The sequence below is a fragment of the Macrobrachium nipponense genome, chromosome 32 (assembly GCF_015104395.2).
Source record: "Macrobrachium nipponense isolate FS-2020 chromosome 32, ASM1510439v2, whole genome shotgun sequence".
Classification (NCBI taxonomy): Eukaryota; Metazoa; Arthropoda; class Malacostraca; order Decapoda; family Palaemonidae; genus Macrobrachium; species Macrobrachium nipponense.
In genome coordinates, this window is record NC_061094.1 from 8,190,361 (window position 1) to 8,211,875 (window position 21,515).

At 38.4% G+C, this 21,515-nt stretch overlaps 1 protein-coding gene across 1 annotated transcript in view; it reads right to left on the minus strand.

The window, feature by feature from the left end:
* The window catches only part of LOC135207202 (band 4.1-like protein 4A), a 575,698-nt gene that overhangs the window by 76,266 nt on the left and 477,917 nt on the right, over positions 1-21,515 (minus strand). The window contains 2 exon segments of the mRNA XM_064238791.1: positions 5,891-5,969; positions 6,856-6,879. Coding sequence (XP_064094861.1) covers positions 5,891-5,969; positions 6,856-6,879 — 103 coding nt within the window.

The window sequence follows — 21,515 nt, forward strand, 5'->3', positions numbered from 1 at the left end:
GATATTTCAGGTCCAACTTCACTACCCACAGGGTGATATTTCAGGTCCAACTTCACTACCCACAGGGTGATATTTCAGGTCCAACTTCACTACCCACAGGGTGATATTTCAGGTCCAACTTCACTACCCACAGGGTGATATTTCAGGTCCAACTTCACTACCCACAGGGTGATATTTCAGGTCCAACTTCACTACCCACAGGGTGATATTTCAGGTCCAACTTCACTACCTACAGGGTGATATTTCAGGTCCAACTTAACCACCCAAAAGAAGGCGTTTTCGGCTTTAAAAAATCGCCATCCCAACAAGCAGAACTTTCAGTGCAACCCTTAACACCCAAAAGACGGCGTTTTGAGTTTACTTTTTATTTTTAATAGCTTGAATCCCTAACCAAAATTTGGACTTTCCAGACCTTCCATCAATACTGCAACCTAATGGGGTTATAAAGTGGTCGCAACTGTTCGTCCAAATACGAATTAGCTCAGGAGTTGGAGCTGTTGAGTTAGCGAACCTGACGACGTACAGGGTACAGAAGCAGAGGCTGAAATTAGTGTGAGAAGATTGGGTACGTACACACGATTTTCTTCCAGTGCCCAGCGATTTACAGGCGACAGGGGGGGGGGGGGGGGGGGGGGGGGGGGTGGGGGGGGGGGGGGGGGGGGGGGGGGGGGGGGGGGGGGGGGGGGGGGGGGGGGGGGGGGGGGGGGGGTGGGGGGGGGGGGGGGGGGGGGGGGCGGGCGCTGTGGGGTGGGGTAATAAAAATGAGCTAATGAGAGACGCCTTGATGGCTAAGCCTTCTTGGATTAAATGACAGTATTAAAGGCTATAGTACATTATTGGCTTTGGGTAATTTTTGAATGGGTATTGCATACGTATGCTATATTAATAAATGTAACAACCTAAGACCAATTCGTATAAAACATTCTCTCTCTCTCTCTCTCCTCTCTTCTCTCTCTCTCTCTCTCCCTCATCTCTCTCTATATATATATATATAGTATATATATATATATATATATATATATATATATATATATATATATATATATATATATATGGATACCCAAATCTAAGTAATGAATGCATGTTGTCCTTATTGCCATTAAAGGATGTGGAAGGAAAAGTCTGAAAGTACGAGGAATCTAGACCTAGCACAGAAAGCGAACGAACGCAATAAATAAATATTCAATGATTGGCAAGAGAGCGAACTATCAAAAGACGAGTCGTGTACCCTCAAAAGAAAAAAAAAATGCTAACTCTATAAATACTCCGACATTTTGACTGAATTTCCTTAGGGGTCGGGACGAAGCGACAAGAAGTCTACAGCATCACAGGACGAGGAAAATGAATGGGACTTCTGGCCACCTGAAGGAGCCTTTGACATCCCGCGGAGAGGAAGAAGGTTCCGTCTGCTATAATGTGACAGGAACTTAAAATGCCTTCCTCCTGCAGGGAGGTGATGAGGAAGGGTCACAGTTGATACTCGCTAGTATACTTATAGAATGCTGGTGGCTCTCTTCGACCACATTGCGGCGCCAGTAAGAACTAACAAATCAATCAATCTCTTCGACCAATTTGCGGGAAACGTTCGCCAACTAACACTTCGCTGAGATGCTTATACAAATATCTTTCATTATGATTTTTTCAGGATTGAACAAGAGAGTTCTTTCATACTGAACATTCTGTGAGACAATCATAATTGAGAAGGAAGTAAGTGCTTGTAATGAAAATGACCGGTGTTTTATATTGACAATTTTCTTTACAAGATGGATAGAGTTACAGACTGTAACAAAATACGTACCAAACTGAACCTCTTGAGTAATTATAAATATTGACGCATATGTGTTTTAAATGCTAAGCCCATACATGAATACACTTCGGTCTCAAAATCAAGATGAGACCTTACTCGGCAAAACCCCCAAAAGGCAAAATCGTTTTGGAACAATCTAACTTTCCATTAGACGACTTTAAAGGTCCATCAAATAATTTTCGTGTCAAAATTTGGAAAGACTTCGTAAACTGACCATCTGAGGTGACTGCCCTTCTTAGCGATCTCATTCATTTCAGCTGCTGTATATTTGTGTGTCTGTTCATTCTATGAGTGTCACACCTGTGTGTGTGTGTGTGGGGGTGGGGGTTGGGTGGGGGAATTGTCAGGAGAATCCAGCAGCGAAGGGGAGATGGGCAACGTGAGAAAATTCATTCACATCATTTAAGCCGGTCAAGTAATCTATCTATCAAAAATTGGAAAATAGCGAATATAAAAACTTGCGAGGTGTGGCAGTAAAACGATTTTATTGGGAGAGGAGGAGGAGGAGGAGGAGGAGGTAGAGAGAGAGAGAGAGAGAGAGAGAGAGAGAGTGGTAAGAACCAGGATATATTCGGTCGTGGGAACGGTTCCTGCTCACAGGTGTTGCTGATGCCACTGATGATGATGACGATGATGGTGGTGGAGGCGCTCTTTGTTTTGGACTGGGGCTACTGCAGCTTCCAGGTCATTCGCCTCCCCCCCCCACCCCCCCCCACCCCACCCCCCACCCCCATGGGATTTGTAAGTACGCAGGACCGTCGTCTTGACCTTCCAGGTTAATAACTGACCGAATAGGTGTAGGTGAAATATGCGCAGCATGAATAATAGCAGCACCTCTTATCGAATCGTCAGCGGTGACCGAACTGCATTGGCAACCGAATCGAACGAGTTTCCCGAGATAAAAAGCCCCCCCCCCCCCCCCTCCCCCCCCCCCCAAAAAAAAAAAAAAAAAAAAAGCTCTGCGTAATTGGTCGGGTAACCGCCCCTCCTCCCTGTGAGTGGATACTACAACAATCAGCCTGCCCTCAACATCAGGATCTTAATCCACTTCTTTACTTTCTTTTGCCTCTCACTTCCCTCTAGTTTTCTTTTTTATACTTAACCAAATAATATTTAAAGATAAGGCGCTTGGATTACCAAAAGCATCAACACTGATGCTCACGAGTGTCAAAAAGAGCAGTCAGTACACTGCTTGCGATCGTCTCTTGCAATATACATCTTTTGAATCTTCCTTTTGATTAAAGTTATAAATCAAAATACAAAAATAAGACATAATGACGCTGTGAAATGAATAATGATTCTAAAAATATAACGACATCGCTCCAAAATTGCAAAAAACTTTAGCCACGATAGAAGAATACGCCATGACTGTCATGTGTCTTTTGTAAAATATCATAGCCTAAACAACAGTTACATTTATCCAGGTAATAAATGAATGAAAAATAAAGAAAATATTCCCCCGTTAGAAGAAGTTAAGACTTTAATGGCGAAAGACGATAAAAATGATAAAAGCTGCTACTTAGATAAAAGGAGCTGACTTGGTCTACAGCATCCAGAACTATAAAGATAATTAGATCTGGAGAGAGAGAGAGAGAGAGAGAGAGAGAGAGAGAGAGAGAGAGGATAAGTTAAAATTATTCTGGATTAATTAATATATATGTATATGTGTATATACATACATACATACACACACACACACACACACACACACACACACACACATATATATATATATATATATATATATATATATATATATATATATATATATGATGAACTCCTCTGACATCATTTGGATTTAAAAAACATGGAAATAAAAAGAAAACTGGAAAAATTAAAATTGTAAATATAAACTTTAGCTCATTGAGAATATACATAATATATATATACTATATAAATAATGTTAATTCTATTATATAATATATATATATATATCTAGTATATAATGTGTAATATATATAATATATATATCTATATATATATATATATATATATATGTATATAAAACAAAACCATCAACGAATACAGCATGGGGCGAACTCCAAACGAAGACTGGATATTCATAAGCTACTATCTCTTTGTTGGCAAAATTAGCGCTTGGAATACACGAGAGAGAGAGAGAGAGAGAGAGAGAGAGAGAGAGAGAGAGAGAGAGAGTTGCTTACAGAAATCTGTAGCACATTCTGCCTTGAAGTAAATTTATGTCTGTACATATCTATCTATTTACATATATACGTAATATACACACAAACACACAATGCACATGTATACGAACGTGTAATATTCATACACAGAAAATACGACAATCAAAAAGACATGATTACATTGTGACGGTGACCATTTATCAATACATCCACTAATCTTGGCATTTTCAAGTGTTTCTGGTTTTTTCTTCTTCAATTTCTGACGGTTACTTCCGTCTTGGCATTTAGCTTTTTATACTTTCCATTATGAGATATACTGTCTGCAGTATATCTCATAACTATAATAACCTAGACTTTTCACCTTTGCTCTTACTGTAACTAACTGCTCTGCCTGTCCCATTATATATATTTACCTAAGAATTAAGTATATCTTAGATTAACGAGACCACTGAGCTGGTTGGCAGGTCTCCTAGGGCTGCTGGCCCGAAGGATTAGATATTTTTACGTGGCTAGGAACCAATTGGTTACCTAGCAACGGGACGTACAGCTTATTGTGTGATCCGAACCACATTCTATCGAGAAATGAATTTCTAATCGGCAGATATAAATTCCTCTGATTCCTTGTTGGTAGAGAAGTGTAGCAAAATCGGGCTATCAGATTGATAGGCGAGTAGGCAACCCACTCGTCCAGTGAGGAACCAGTATAGGTTAAAGTAAAACCCTAACGCAATGAATCACTCAAGGCGGCTTTCGGATTTTGGAATTCGAAAATCAATATATACGTATATATATATATATATATATTATATATATATATATATATATATATATATATATATATATATATATATATATATATATATATATATGTATGTATATACATACACACACACACACACACACACACACACATATATATATATATATATATATATATATATATATATATATATATATATATATATTTTCAGGGAATATTAGGTTTTCAGTTTACTCCCAACAGACCAAACTGCCTCACCATGCCATAACAAGTTGCTGTTGACGCGACTTCGTATTTGAATCGAGTTTATCTAATTTGTTTTCAGCCACAAAACAAAAACAACCTGTCAAAAGTTTTGTTACATAGACTCCTCTCTCTCTCTCTCTCTCTCTCTCTCAGTCAAATTTCATCGAAAATGTTGTCCTCCAAAATGACAGAGAGAGAGAGAGAGAGAGAGAGAGAGAGAGATCATTTCTATATAGTTCAACTGCTTTTTACCTAACCTAGCAAATATCAAAACTGATACTTGAATAAATCATTTCAGAATTGTAAAGTTGTGGATAAAACTATAAATAACTTCAACTGAATACGAGATCACGGGGTTATAACGATGAATAAGTACACACCTCCCTTTATGCAACTATACATACAGCATATTCTGGAACATTTAAATACATACACAATTTTTTTTTCTTTTACATGAAAGGACGTTTTGGCAGAAAACTCCAGTAGTTGTACTTTTGCAGTCTCTATTTTTTTCTGTATTTGCAGTATCTACCTTTTTGTTTCGGACTCGGTGGACAATGAAGTCCTTCTGATCCGCGCTCGGCAATGAGAGACAGACACTTCTACAATGGTTGACCGGAACCGGAGGCGGTCTGGTTTGGGGCAAATTTTTTTCTAGCTCAGGAAATTCCAGGTTGCATTTTTTCCCCAAGCGTCACTTCAGCGCCTGATAGCGAGAACAGAACAGACGTTGGCTGTCCTGCTGATCTACAGCTACGTTCTACTGTCCTGGGTAACTTACTACGAAACAATCAGAATGATAATCTCCCACGCAAGACAAGACCCGCCCGAGGAAAATCTCCCTTTCTCTGACTGAGTGCGTAAGCGATGATGTGTAGCTCCATCGCTCCTTCTTAATGGCATGGATGGACTTACCAAAGTCCAAAGACTTACCTCGTAATCTCCTCCACCAATTTGCAAGGATCGGCCGCATAGAACTTGACGCTGAAGTAGAGAGTGAACGGTGAGGTGCCTGGGAAAGAGAGACACAATGAGAGTCATTAGTTACTGGATGGATAACGTGACGCATGGATATATATATATATATATATATATATATATATATATATTATATCACATATACTATATTATATATATATTTATATATATATATATATACATATATTATATATATATATATACAGTATATATATATATAGTACATATATATATATAGCTATATATATATATATATATATATATATATATATATATTTATATATATATATATATATATATATATAAATAAAAATATATGTATATATATATATATATCGATATATATATATATATATATTATATTATAGTCATATATAGATATATATATATATATATATATATTCATATATATATATATATATATATATATAATATACATACATACACACATATATATATATATATATATATATATATATATATATATATATATATATATATATATATGTGTGTGTGTGTGTGTGTGTGTGTGTGTGTTCAGGTTGATGTGTATCCAAATGTGTGAATGCTTAAAAATTTGCTTACATGCACTATTACTTAAAGTATGCACACATTTGACGTATAACTAAAAATACCCAAACATGCATACCTTTCATAAGTACTAAACGTCATTACCAATTTTAATGTATTTTTCAGCACAGTAACACAGTAGACGACAAGAAAGTAAATCTAATAAAAGACAACCACTGTATTTGTCTTAGGAAAATATACTATACTGAAAGAAAAAAACTGCAAGGTATAAAGGAAAAAAATCACACTTCCTGGAAGGACAATGATCAAGTATAAAAACAACATATACATCACTGTCTTGTGGCTGAATGTATGAGTGTATGAATAAATGCAATAGCATCAATACTCACCCGGCCTGTTGGTCCAGTGGAAAGCTTGCAATAAAAAAAAAACGTGAGTTAGAGAGAAGATATTGAATTGCTTACAAATAATTTGACACCTCACTCCACGAGGATTAATACTTATTAGTAACAGAGAGAGAGAGACAGAGAGAGAGAGAGAGAGAGAGAGAGAGAGAGAGAGAGAGAGAGAGAGAGAGAAGACATTGAATTGTTCACAAATAATCTGACATTTCATTCCATGGAGAAATTAATACTCATTAGTAAACAGAGAGAGAGAGAGAGAGAGAGAGAGAGAGAGAGAGAGAGAGAGAGAGAGAGAGAGAGAGAGAGAGAGAGAGAGAGAGAGAGAATCTGTCTGCCGACCTCGGCAGTTAAGGAGTCTGACATCAACCACTTAACCATCCTGTGTCAGGAGGTAATTAACCTCGATAATTAATGAATCCTGCGTCGTAGATTTTTCAAAAGGCGAACATCTCGGATGTGTATTATGGACCAGCGGTCCTTAATCATCAGTTCTCCCTTTTCATTTACGAGATGAAGAGAAGATGCGAGATAGCGTGGATGCTGCTACGGCCTCGAGATGAACCCAAAAGCAGATTCGGTTCTGATCTGAGGTCTTGAAATATTACGCTGGGTACAAACAGTCCGATAGGAATCTTTGGCTGTTAATTAGATAAGCATCTATGAGGATGGACACTCCAGGCATTCTGTGTGTGATGTAGATGGCCGAGTAATTCGGGAGTTACAAAGGGAAACCGGATGGATATGAAATGGAGAGAGAGAGAAAAAAAAAATAGCAACGCTCGTAAGATAGACTTTACGATCGTTTCAAAATTTATAATTAACAGACGCTCTTCCAGATGGTGAACAATGACACTTTAAAATACTATATTGGTATTTCTGCATATATTATCGTAGGGCACTAAAAGCAATCATAATTCCCAGGACAATGTAGGAATCACTGAAATCAAGTCAATTTATTTTATCACTGAACGAGAATGTGCTTGTTTTAATGGCAGGAACACGACCGAAAATACCATTGACGACCGCACCCCCCCCCCCCCCCCGACCCCACTCACACCCCTTAACGTCGATGACCTAAGTTGCTGTGACGCCATTATACATTTTTGCATCAATCAATCAGTCACACCTATTAATGAACACAATGGTTACTGTAGTTACTACGGGGAATTTACCACTTACCAGAAGAGGGAGGGAATAAAAACATTATACAAAATCGACATAATTGGTAATATCCGAGACATTTGCCAAGCGTAAAGGACAGGATATTCACTTTTCCCGATTCTCTGCTTGGAAGCACTCGGATTGAGGCAATCGACGCGACTTGGCCAAGCATGGTGGATGGGAAGAGGAAGAGAAGATGGCCCCATATTTCTCAATAAGGTACGCCCTTCAAAAGACGCGCTCAGCCATAATCATGGAAGAGGATTAATATCCATCTAATACGCCTCTTTATAATAATAATAATAATAAAAAAGCTAATGATCATTATCAAATGTCGCTGTAAGATTTTTAAAAAATACGCAAAATATTTTATTTCATTCCTGCTTTTGCACACAGGCAGTGTCAAGGTTAGCTAATGAGAGAGAGAGAGAGAGAGAGAGAGAGAGAGAGAGAGAGAGAGAGAGAGCTTAATTTAGATCTGAACATCTAACACACATTGTTGTAAGATTTACTGAATGTCGAGTATTTTATAAAAAAAAAAACTGCAGAAGAGAGAGAGAGAGAGAGAGAGAGAGAGAGAGAAGAGCATATCATAATGATGACAACGACGAGGACAACAACAATGACTTAGCGAGACGTATCCCAAGTGGTCCCATCCACAACACATCCCTCATCGCAACCCAATCATTTCGCGAGTGATATTCCTGTGTAATGGGCCCCCATCATTAGGAACCCCCCCCCCCCCCCCTCACCTTCTTTTTTCGTACGTTTTCCTTCGCTCGAATTCACCAGATCCCTAATAATTAGACAAATGACGACGGGGGACTTCCAGGGGAGCAACAAACCGACCATCAGCGTAGAAATCGACGATCGGTAAACCACAAAACCATATGTTTGGGAGGATGTTCCAGTGAGCTTTTGTTTACCCGTCTATCTGTATTTCTGTCTATCTCTATATACAACATTAAAACGCTTGAATTAAGGCCAAAGCTTTTAAAAAGCGGAAACAGGCTTCATCAAGGGTGTACGTTCGTCTCATCAAAACTTTTGTATATTCCGATTACTCATAAATAAATTCAAAAGGTTTAAATAAACTTGGAAAATATCTGTCTATCTATAACTCTGTCTATATCTATCTACTTCCTTAAAACGCTTAAAGATAGGCCAAAGCTTTTAAAAAGCGGAAACAGGCTTCATCAAGCGTGTACGTTCGTCTCATCAAAACTTTTGTATATTCCGATTACTCATAAATAAATTCAAAAGGTTTAAATAAACTTGGAAAATATCTGTCTATCTATAACTCTGTCTATATCTATCTACCACATTAAAACGCTTGAATAAAGGTCAAAAGCTTCTTAAAAAGCGGAAACAGGCTTCATCAAGCGTGTACGTTCGTCTCATCAAAACTTTTGTATATTTCGATTACTCATAAATATATTCAAAAGGTTTAAATAAACTTGGAAAATATCTGTCTATCTATAACTCTGTCTATATCTATCTACTTCATTAAAACGCTTAAACATAGGCCAAAGCTTTTGAAAAGCGGAAACAGGCTTCATCAAGCGTGAACGTTCGTCTCATCAAAACTTTTGTATATTCCGATTGCTCATAAATAAATTCAAAAGGTTTAAATAAACTTTGAAAATACAAGAACTCCGCCATCATCAATTACAGTCACTACATCTACATTACTCTTCTTCTGGTCTGCCCGTATGACAAGAGGTCGTTAAAGATTTAGAACAGGACTCATTTAAGAACTATGTTAAAGTGACTGTGTCTACTTGAACAAGGTGTAATATATAGACTACTTCGATGGAAGTCTTGTTACGTAAAAGTACAATAGGAGTTTATGATGATAATGCAATAACCAGTACTCAAGTAGATTCTCATCAACCGTGCATCTGATGTCTAGACCTGTCCCTTACGACGCTCCTGATTGGCAATTGATAAGCCAATCACAAGGTTGGAAACTCTCAGTCTCTCGAGAGTGTGACTGAGAGTTTCCAGCTTCTGTGATTGGCTTATCAACAGCCAATCAGGAGCGTCGTAAGGGACTGGCCTACATATCAGATGCACGGCTGATGTGAATCTCCTATAGTATAATATAAATAAAGGGAAGAAGTTGAAGAAGAATTTATTGGTCACTTCAGTACTACAATATGCATTTAAATATTGTTAACCGCTTTTACAGTTTAAATATTACTATTAATTTCGATGCAGCAGGCAGTCGTACTGATTATTCTTACATGAAAAATAATCCCGTCATGGAATTGTCACTCACTCCTATAAACTCCTCATTAATCTGACGAAAAAAAGTCTGGTCCTGTAGGTAACCAATTCGTCGCATCCCACGCAAATCTAAAACTTTACTTTCCCCTTTCCTGTAACCGTGAGTACAGGAAACTGAAACTGTATAATTGCTAAAAGATTAAGACCTTCGCCACAGAGGTCTAGAGGGGGGGGGGGGTGGGGGGGGGGGGGGGGGTGGGGGGGGGGGGGGGGGGAGGCCGGGGGCGGCCGGATCCTCTTCGAGTCGTAACCTAATGACAGCCGATAACCGAAGAGCGACTTAATTTCCTAGAATTTCCAGAACCTCTATAAGCATGTTCAGGCAGACACAGAGAAAAACACACGGGCATACGAACGGAACGTGAGGGAAGACCGTTTCCTGCAATGGATATTATATGCGTCTAAGTAATTTCGTGACGTACTGCACGCTCTCTGATAGTGAATAAAAAAAGGCCTCTCTCTCTCTCTCTCTCTCTCTCTCTCTCTCTCTCTCTCTCAAGCAACTCGACTGGCTGAAGTCGAATCTTGATTAATGCAAACTCCTTGTGTTACAAGAGCCTAAAATCACTAGTACTAATTCCATTAAAAAAAATGACCTGCGCCAGAATGAGTAATGTTGATATAAAAAGGCGTAAAATCGCCATGAAAAGATTCAACATTTTTATTTTTCGTATTCCACTAAATCTGTAAAACAGAAAAGCAAGGTTATTTTAGCCCGTTATAGTTGTCTGTACAGGAAGACCATTGAGATGGATACGTTTTGTCCGTCCGTCTGCATTTTTTCTGTCCGCCCTCAGATCTTGAAAGCTACTGAGGGTAGAGGGCTGCAAATTGGTATGCTGGTCATCCACCCTACAATCATCAAACATACCAAATTGCAGCCCTCTAGCCTCAGTAGTTTTTATTATATTCAAGGTTACAGTTAGCCATGATCGTGCGTCTGGCAACGCTATGGGTGGCGACACAGGCCACCATCGTGCCGTGGATGCAAGTTTCATGGGTCGTGGCTGAGAGTTTAGTAGGTCTGGATTGAGAGCTTCATACAGCATTATACGCTGTGACAACAACTTAGGGCACCACCGGGCCGTGGCAGAGAGTTTCACAGCATTATACGCATTTTTTACTTTTTTTTTTCGAGACTTCGGTGTTGTTCCTATGTTTTCAATTATTGAGTTGTCTGTTCGTTTGTTTGTATGCTGTTTTTACGTTACATGGAACCAGTAGTTATTCAGCAACAGGACCAACGGCTTCACGCGACTTCCGAACAACGCCGAGAGTGAACTTCTATCACTAGAAAGACAAAAATAAGTATCTCTCACCCCTCAGTGGAAATGTCCGAGAATCGAATTCGCGGCCACCGAGGTGGCACGCCAACACCATGCCGCCCACGCCACTGAGGTGCTTATTAAGGAAATATAAAGTCGTCGGGCCGATGCGCTTTCTCGCCTTCCTCTAAAAGTCTGAGGGATGTAGCAGCTCCAACTTAAGACGCGGTGCATAATCCGAGTCGAGATTTACAACTGGAACATCTACAACCGGGAGATTTACAACCTAACCCACCCTCAATTTAGCGACATATCGCTTTATCTCCGCTGCCACAACCCGGGGAAATAGCTGATAGATGAGGTCGGTGACCTAGCGGGGATCCCCAACTGATAAAAGCACCAGGGAAATAAGAAAAAAGAAAAAGAAAAAAAGTGGTAGGCGTTTCGTCTCGGAGAGCTATAATTTACAGCAAGGGCTTGCTCAAGCATAGAACACAGATAGAAGTATATCTAGTCGAGGGAAATAAACCTTAGTTAGACATAATCCATTTCGTTTATGATTAACTATATGTCAAAGTAGGTCTATGTAGAGAAAACTTTAGGCACTTAAAAAAAAAAAAAAAAAAAAAACAGATCACGATAAATTGAAATATTATTTCCAAGCTACACCAAAAGTACGGATGGCTCCCAAAGAGATATCAAAGGCTGGTGATTATCATGGAGAGATCTGTCAAGTGATTAGTGACACATATACAAGATCACTACATGATCCATACAGATCCACTGGTCAACAACCACCCAAAATATCCTATAACCTTAATAGTTATTCAAAGATTCCAAAAGATTTCAATTCAACTACGTTTAACAATTTTCTTATAAGGTATATACATTGGATCATAGCTCCATAAGACTGATTACTCAGAATATTATTGTCATCGCCTCCGTCGACGCGTGACGCAATGGTCCTCTGTGGAACAAAGACAGTCGTGTTTTTTTTGTGCTTTGTCTTCCACGAATCTCCTCATTCCCAAATTCCTCTCACATGAACTCTCCTAGCACGAGCCAGTACAAGAATACACTTGGCAGTTGTTTACCAGTTCGTACTGTATAAAAACTCAGCTGGTTATAATTGACATAACGAGACTTGGTGCTAACTTTTTTTTTTCTCTTGCAAAAGATTCATAACACATCCAATTCCTTCAGCGTCATCTAAGAAAGGAGTTGACCGTGGTAACTATTACATAGCTTATACCTATTTAAAGTTTACATCGATCCAGTTCTTACGAAGGGGAGATGTATATAATGAACAAAACTAATCTTTACATTATTATTTTTCACGTACATGTACATATACATTGCACATACCCAAGTTATCCAAAATACAACAGTGTACAATGTCTCTACATTCTAGAACCGTAAGCAAAGAATAAACGACAAAAGTACCTTTATCTCAAAGAGAGAGAGAGAGAGAGAGAGAGAGAGAGAGAGAGAGAGAGAGAGAGAGAAAGGTTTTAGTGAAATTCTGCCCAGGGGCAAAATGACTGTCATCAAACTTGTAAAAGGCCAAGTCCGGGGGATGACTGATTTATACTATACAACAATCCCTTTCACTTGCTACTACATTTCATTAACGATAATGATGTTGATACGTGTCTCTTGGTGTCTCTTTGACCACCCTCCTCTCTCTCTCTCTCTCTCTCTCTCTCTCTCTCTCTCTCTCTGTGTGGACGATCAGGTATGTCGGTAACCTTGAGGATGGAAGATGGAGAAGGGAGAGGCGAGGAAGTATATATATATATTTACGTATTTGAGGCTGTCACAGGTGGGTATGAGGGGTATGATAGTATGCCGAGGTGTGTGTGTGTGTGTGTGGCCACTGGCGACCTTGGCGTATATAACGTCCTGGTTCCCGAAGAAGGTGAAGAGAACGAAAACTCCTCGGATGAATTATGATCATGAGGATGCTAATTTACTGCGCCTATGTTTTATTTCTTTTTTCTGTTTTTCTAACGTCCGCCGCAGGAATATCATCAACTATAACCCACGTCCTCAAAATGTTATAGGGTTTCACCATCCTTCAATCAGTTTTGACTCCTTTAAGGAAGGCGAAGGAAAGTAAGTGGAGGACTATAAAACAAAGAATTCTCTCGTTTTTTTTTCCCCTCCATGTTCCCCTCCCTTTGAAGCTGTTCCACTCAGCTGTATGTAATGTCGGGTTTCGAGTGACTTTTGAATTGCCTCGTCGATTGTTTCCCCCTTTTCTCGACCAACAAAGACGCCAGCCGAGGCCCATACATGCAATGTGGGTCAAATGACAACAGTCCCGTCCACAGGCATCGCCTGATTAGACAGACGGGCGTTACAATTAACAATTACCGGTCTACGGGCGACATTCCTGGGCGTCTGCCATAGCGCGCAGTTTAGCGACATTATTATTATTATTATTATTATTATTATTATTATTATTATTATTATTATTATTATTATTATTATTATTATTATTCTAGGCGTCTGCCATAGCGCGCAGTTTAGCGACATTATTATTATTATTATTATTATTATTATTATTATTATTATTATTATTATTATTATTATTCGGAAGACGAAGAACCTAACTGATATGGAACAATCCCAAAGTGGCCACTCACTCGAAATTCAAGTTTCCAAAGAATATGGTGCTCGTCTTGAAGAATTAAGAAGAGATAAAGCGAAACGCAGAAAAAAAGGAGACCATCACTCATTAAAAAAAATAATAAATTAATGTTTTAAAATGCAAATGCCTATCCATGTTGAGGTTAAAATAAAGGGTGCGAATGCCTCTTTTCATGACAGATCGAATGAGATTTGAAATCACGTCTGGATTCTCGGAATACCTCAGTTCTCGTTCGTTTTGAGGTATAAGGCTGTGACGTAAGGACTGAGTTTGGATTCAGATAAATAAACCTACGTGGATGTTAGAGAGAGAGAGAGAGAGAGAGAGAGAGAGAGAGAGAGAGAGAGAGAGGGCTGATGACGCGTTCTCAGTCCCCTCGGTCTGGCAATTCAATATGAAAAACCTAAATCTGATTCATATAACAAAGAAGTAACAGATATGAGTTTTCTGTACAGCGTATAATGCTGTATGAAACTCTCAGCTGGCCGCGGTGGCCTCTGTTGCGGTGTCAGACGCACGATTATGGCTAACTTTAAGCTTAAATAAAATAAAAACTACTAAGGCTGGATGGCTGCAATCTGATATGTTAGATGACTGGAAAGTGGATGGTCGACAAACCAATTTGCAGCCCTCTAGCCTCAGTAGTTCTTTAAGATCTGAGGGCGGACAGAAAATGTGCGGACGGACAGACAAAGTTTTATTTGACAGAATACTAAAATTCTTGAAAAATGGAGTCATGCACACGGCCCTCATTCAGATATCTTCATCCCAGGAACGCAACATCACGAATTTGGCAAACGTGCTAGCAGGCTATACTCAAGTGTATCTTCCATAAAAAAAGTGTCCTTGGTGCACTGGATAGCAAAGAAGAAGAAGAAGAAGAAGAATAAAAAGAAGAAGAAGGCCTCCTTTTGGTGTCCTCTCATCTGACGATCAGCATTCGTCAAGCCATGGCAATGAACATTCGGTCGGGAAAATGATGCCCCGTCCGTAAGAACTTGATTTTCAATGCCAAGTTGTGTGAGCTGGATGAACGACGTCTTAGGGGTGGCCGGGAATAGTGAAAAACATCAACAACGTTTCTTAGCATCTTTTAGCTTTTGTCGTGCGTTGTTTGCTGCTGGCGCTTTCGCAAAAGCTAAAAAAAAAAAAAAAAAAAGATTCTCGACGCATTACGAAACTAACGGGAATCAAGTGTCTAATCTAATCGGTTTTGCTTTCGAGAAATGTTTCTAGTTTTCTCCAAAGACGAACCAATCCTTTCCTCAAGAAACACCGAGAAATCAGCTGTATCGAACGTCCCGAGGACACCGACGGAGACGAAGCGAAACGAGAGAGAGGAGAGAGAGAGAGAGAGAGAGAGAGAAACAACAAACGCTTTAATCGCTTAGAAAACCTTTGATGAAAGTTATTGTCTGAATCCCCCGCTTTCTGCATCCTTTGACAAGTAAGGCCCCTCTTTTGTAATGAAGACCCCCCCACCCCCCAACCCACCCCGGAGTCACCAAAGCAGAAGACAAGAGGCGCCTCGTGTTAATGGTGAACAATGGAAACTCCAAGGAGAGAGAGAGAGAGAGAGAGAGAGAGAGAGAGAGAGAGAGAGAGAGAACCTATAAAAACATCTAACGATTACAACTGTCGAGGCGACAATCCTCGACTTCATGAAGGTTTTGAAGTTGTACAGCAAATCAGATGGATATTCATCTCGCCTTTGTTTTAACTAATGCAATTTCAAAGTTAATTTTTGGCGACATAACAGTCCAAGTAAATATCATGACATGAAAATGAATACGCAGGTTGTCCATAAAGTCCCAGTACCATTACAAGTATTTATTACTCAGAATGGTACTGGGACTTTATGGACAACCTGTACAATTTACATTCAAATGCGCTATTAATCAGAATATAATCGAACACTATATATATATATATATATATATAGATATATATATATATATATATATATATATATATATATATATATATATATATATATATATATATATCGTCATAGTACAGTATTTTGTATAATTGTTTTAAATAAAGGTTCTTGCTCATTACTTTGTTTGTATGGCGTTTTTACGTTATTGGAACCAGCGGTTATTCACCAACGGGACCAACGGCTTGACGTGACTTCCGAACCAGTCGAGGGTGAACTTGTATCACCAGAAACCAACGCTTCTGACTTCCCGAACCACGTCGAGAGTGAACTTCTATCACCAGAAATACACATCTCTCACTCCTCAGTGGAATGCCGACCGAATCGAACTAGCACCCACCGAGGTGGCAGGCCAACACCATACGATCACGCCACGGAGGCTCTAATACTCTTTCACAGACGAAAATGTGGCAAAAAAAAAAGTGTCTCTTTTACTGGCACCTTTATTACGGCAAAAAAAAAAAAAAAAAAAAAAAAAAAAAAAAAAAAAAAAAACAGAATAAGCCAAAACCCTTTCTTCATTCCAGCTTCATTCACATAGCACTTACATGTTATAATACTGCACTAAACTCCTAGACGCTTTGAAGCACACACACTCGTACCTAGACTCGAAAGTAATGCACGGGAAAGGTGATTTTGTCGTAAGAACCATATGTCTCACTTGGTACTGGTAAACGACCTGGCTCGATGTCATTGAACCTGCTTGCCTGCCTTGCCTTGCCTGCCTGCGTGCTTGCTTGCTCGCTCGCTCTACGGAGAGGGATTCTTCCTGGACAAGTTCCATTTTTTTTAAGACTTATATTCTCGCTTCATAGCATCGTGCGTTCGCTTTTCTTTGCCAGGTTCGGCCTAACGTCACTCTAACTGATATCGTTCTAAGCATTAACTCTCTCTCTCTCTCTCTCTCTCTCTCTCTCTCTCTCTCTCTCTCTCTCTCAAGTCAACGTTAAACCTTATTAAAAGACGGAAAGACTGGCCATCATTTTGGGACTACAGAAGCCCAATTAGATTTGAAAAAATCTGCGTAGCTGATCTTTGAAGTTTCATCGCCACCCTAATTAAAAAAAAAAAAAAAAAAAAGATCAACATTTTAGAACAGCTTCAGTATCTCTATTAGCGGCAATTAATTCGCTAATTCCATAACAGCTTCATAGCTACACTATTTTTCATTAAGCTTAAAAAGAAAAGAAAAAAAAAACTGCAGCAGCTAACTTTATTAAACAAGGGCTAGGGCTCAAAAAAAAAAAAAAAAAAAAAAAAAAAAACAAGAATAAAAAAAAACTCGTCAATCAGCCACCCTATATTTTTAGTCCTCATTTTAAATTTCAATTGCAACCCCCCCCAACCCCCCCCCAATAATTCTGGGTCTTACTAATAACCAAAAAAATATATATCAATCAACATATAATAAACACGGAAGACAGAAAGACAAATCTATCATGACTATCAATGAATATAGAAAGCGCTGCTATGCATTTTTCGATTTCAATTAGCCATACCTCAAGTCGTGATGTGGTGAGTCTTTTTCGGCCCCCCCAAACCCCCGCCCCCCTCCTTTGTAGCCTAAAAGTAAACAAACCAGTTAATCCCGTTTTCACCTTTGGCAAATGGCTCTTTTGGCGTCATCCATCTTACGAGAAAAGGACAAGACTCTTTGGCTCGGCGGAAAACATATAAAAAGAATCAGAAAATAAACGCTTGAGTTGATGCAGCAAGCAATAAAAGGGATCTTCTTCTTCTTCTTCTTATTCTTGTTTTCTCTTCTCTTCCTTCGTCTTCTTCTTCTGTATTCTTGTTTCCTTCTTCCTTCCCTTCTTTTCCTTCTTTCTTCATCTCCTTCTCCTTCTTCTTCTTCTTCTCCTTCTCCTTCTCCTTCTCCTTCTTCTTCTTCTTCTTCTTCTTCTTCTTCTTCTTCAGATACTTGAATGCATTTACGACAGGACTTTTATCCTCCCCAGCTGAGTGACTGAAGCCTTGAATTTATGCAGCGAAAGTTGCAACTATTAATGGTTACTCGGCTTTAGACAATTCCGCATTAAATGCTTGAAATTCACTGCTCCGAACACTATTCAAGTAATGCTCTTTTACATTACTCAACCTACGGAATGAAAGATACCAAGGTATCTCACGAAAAATATGAAATTATATATTTTGTCTAGTAAGAGAGCTTATACACAAGAGAGAAGAAAATTGTTCAGAACCATCCTATAAAAAGAATCTAAAAAAAAAACTAAGCGGTTCTCTCTTTATCTATTCGTCTAACTTTTTTTCTTTTGAACATCACTCAATGTGAAAATTACCGCAGCTCACTGTTAACACGGAATTATGAAGTCTTGGTATATTTTTTAATAACTAAAGACTTTCTTTAAAAATTTGTATAAAATTCTGTACGGAAACATGAAGTAATAAGGTGTAAAAAAACATTAACCAAGACCTCGTGTTAAACACCCGTCTATTCCACCTGTAAAATATACATAAATATAAATCTACACTGGCCAGCCTAAAGCTTTTTTTCTGTATCAATCAATTAGAAAATAAAAAATGTGTCCCCTAAACAGAATCTTAATATTTCTGGCAATAAAATTAGACAAAATATTAACCACCTCTCATTCGACAATATAGGTAAAGGCATTTCTTAACCACTTTTCTTATAAAGATAATTTTGAGAAAATCTGGACTTAATTTGGCATTGGCTATTAACCCGTTTCAGCTAAAAAATTACACTGAATCTCAGAGCAGAGACTAATTGAGAGCTATTACGTTTTCGTAAGGCTTTTAGTTATATGGAAATGTTATCAATGATTTTCCGTTCAGCAACTCATATATTAGTTTTTCAATAATAATATTAACAACACTAAGCTCAATCCCAAGATCCCTGGAAAGGAATCTGGAAAAACTAGAGCCTGAAGTAGCTTAGCTCCAGACTCATGCAGAAGAGTGTGCTCCTAGAAACAGCACACAGTAAGAAAAGTGATGGACTCCTAAAGAGGCAGGATGCAACCCAAAACCACCCCCATACTATAAATACCACCACCCAGTCGAATTGGGGGACTGTGATAGACAAAAAAAAAAAAAAAAAAAAAAAAAAAAAAAAAAAAAAATATATATATATATATATATATATATATATATATATATATATATATATATATATATATATAATATATATATAGTATATATATAATAAATGAATGAATGAATAAGATAAACAACATAGATTAATAAATAAGAATAAACTCACACAGAACATTAGAAGTAAAAGAATGAAGAAGAAAGAAAACGCCATATAAAAATATACCAGAGAGCGAAGGATGGAAATTGAAGATGGTAATAATGGGGTGAAACAGAAGGAAGAAGTGAAAGTGGATAAACGGGAGAAAAAGGAGGAGGAGGAACACAAGGAGAACCAGGATGTACCTAGGAGAAGGAACAGGATAAGCCAAGGGCGGAGGACTGTGGACAAGCGCAAGCGCCGTTAAGTCACGAGACGAGAGAACTGTCAAGGGGAAAAGTGGATTCTTTAACATTTGTGCAAATGAATTATAATTATTAAATGAATTATAATAATGAAATGAATTATTATTTTTAAATACGTCAATCGTCTCGTTTATAGGAATTCACGAGGACAAAAGCGAAGGACGAGAAGAGAAAGATAACGAAGAGACAAAAAAATGCCCAGAACACAGGTACGAAATATATATTTAACGGCTGAGGGTACGAAGCACTGCGTGGGAACCATTATTGCCAAATCAGGCGACTCGAAGGAAAGCAGAGAGAGAGAGAGAGAGAGAGAGAGAGAGAGAGAGAGAGAGAGAGAGAGAGAGAGAGAATTGCAGAAATATATTGGAAATTTGAAAAGAGACTGTATTAAGAGAGAGTGAGAGAGAGACGAGATGAGAGAGAGAGAGAGAGAACACCACCGATTTAGCGATATCGGTAACAGGCAGTAAGCAAATCAGTTTCGGGTGACGCCACAATGGGATAATTAAACTCAAGAAGCGACTCCCAATCAGGAGCGCGGATCAGCACTTAAAGGATAGACGTATCTTGGACGCTTCATGTACCAGTTAGAAGAAATTTAATGGTTTCGCATCAAGAAAAAACAAAAAAAACACGTTTTGCCTTTATGTGATCACCACTGGGTTAACTCTTTCATTCACAAGGTTTCTGTCGCATTATTGGTTTTATGGTTTCGAATTTATTCAGAAAAAAAAAAAATATTTTTTTTTCTTTTTATTCTGACCATCATAGGTCAGCCCTTTCATTCAATAGATTTTCTGCCGTATTAAGACTGATATTGATTTCATAGTTTTATATTTCTTAATAAAAAATAATTTTTAAAAATTTTATTTTCATTTCATGGTTTCCTATTTATTCAAAATTTTATTTTTATTTTTATCTTTATTTGTTTTCTTACCTGACCATCATAAGTCAACCCTTTCATTCACAAGATTTTGTCTTATTTTAACAAAGTTTTTATTTTTATTTTATTTTATTTTATTTTCTTTACCTGACCATCAGAGGTCAACCCTTTCATTCACAAGATTTTCTGTCACATTTTGACAATTACTATTATCAACAGATAAAGAGGGTGAGTGAACACAAGGGCGGGGACAACACGAACCTCGCCCCCCCCAGCCCAGGCCCCCCTCCCCCTTCCCCCCAAAAAGGAGACAGAAGGGAAGCACAGACCAACAAAATTTAACACCCACTTGGAGGGACTGTAAGTGGTACAATGGCCGGCCTAAAAACAGTGATTACTTAAAGCACTGGCAGTAAAGGTGATGCAAATCAGCGATATAAATCAGGGACGATACCGACGCCTCAGATGCAACGAGCTGTTTGAATTCGACACTAAATAATATAAAGATAACTAAAATCGTCCCATTAGAGGATATCATGAAGCGATTTTGTCGAATTATGAACCGCCTTTGCAACCCCGGACGGACACTTCCGTCGAATTCATAATCCCTAAACAGCCCCGAGAGACGATGCGGTATATGAATCCCACCCATTTGCAGCCCACGATTATTGAGAGTTCGTCAGTCCTACAAAGGGCGGGAATGACGAACAGCGACATTAAAGATGCAGTGGAGAGGGAAGAAAATATTCCAACTATTAGAGGACTATTTCATCGGGATGGAAAGATGGAAATAAACTAACTTTAACAAGGCCTCAGTATAAACTAGAAAAACATTTTTTTTTTATGAATTGCAAATAGATTGAATGAATGAAGCGCAAATACAGATCCGACGAAAATATCAAAGGCCGTCACTCAACAGCAGTGAATGTTATTGATGTAGAGTTTATAAATCTACAGCTGGTCCATACAAAAGAG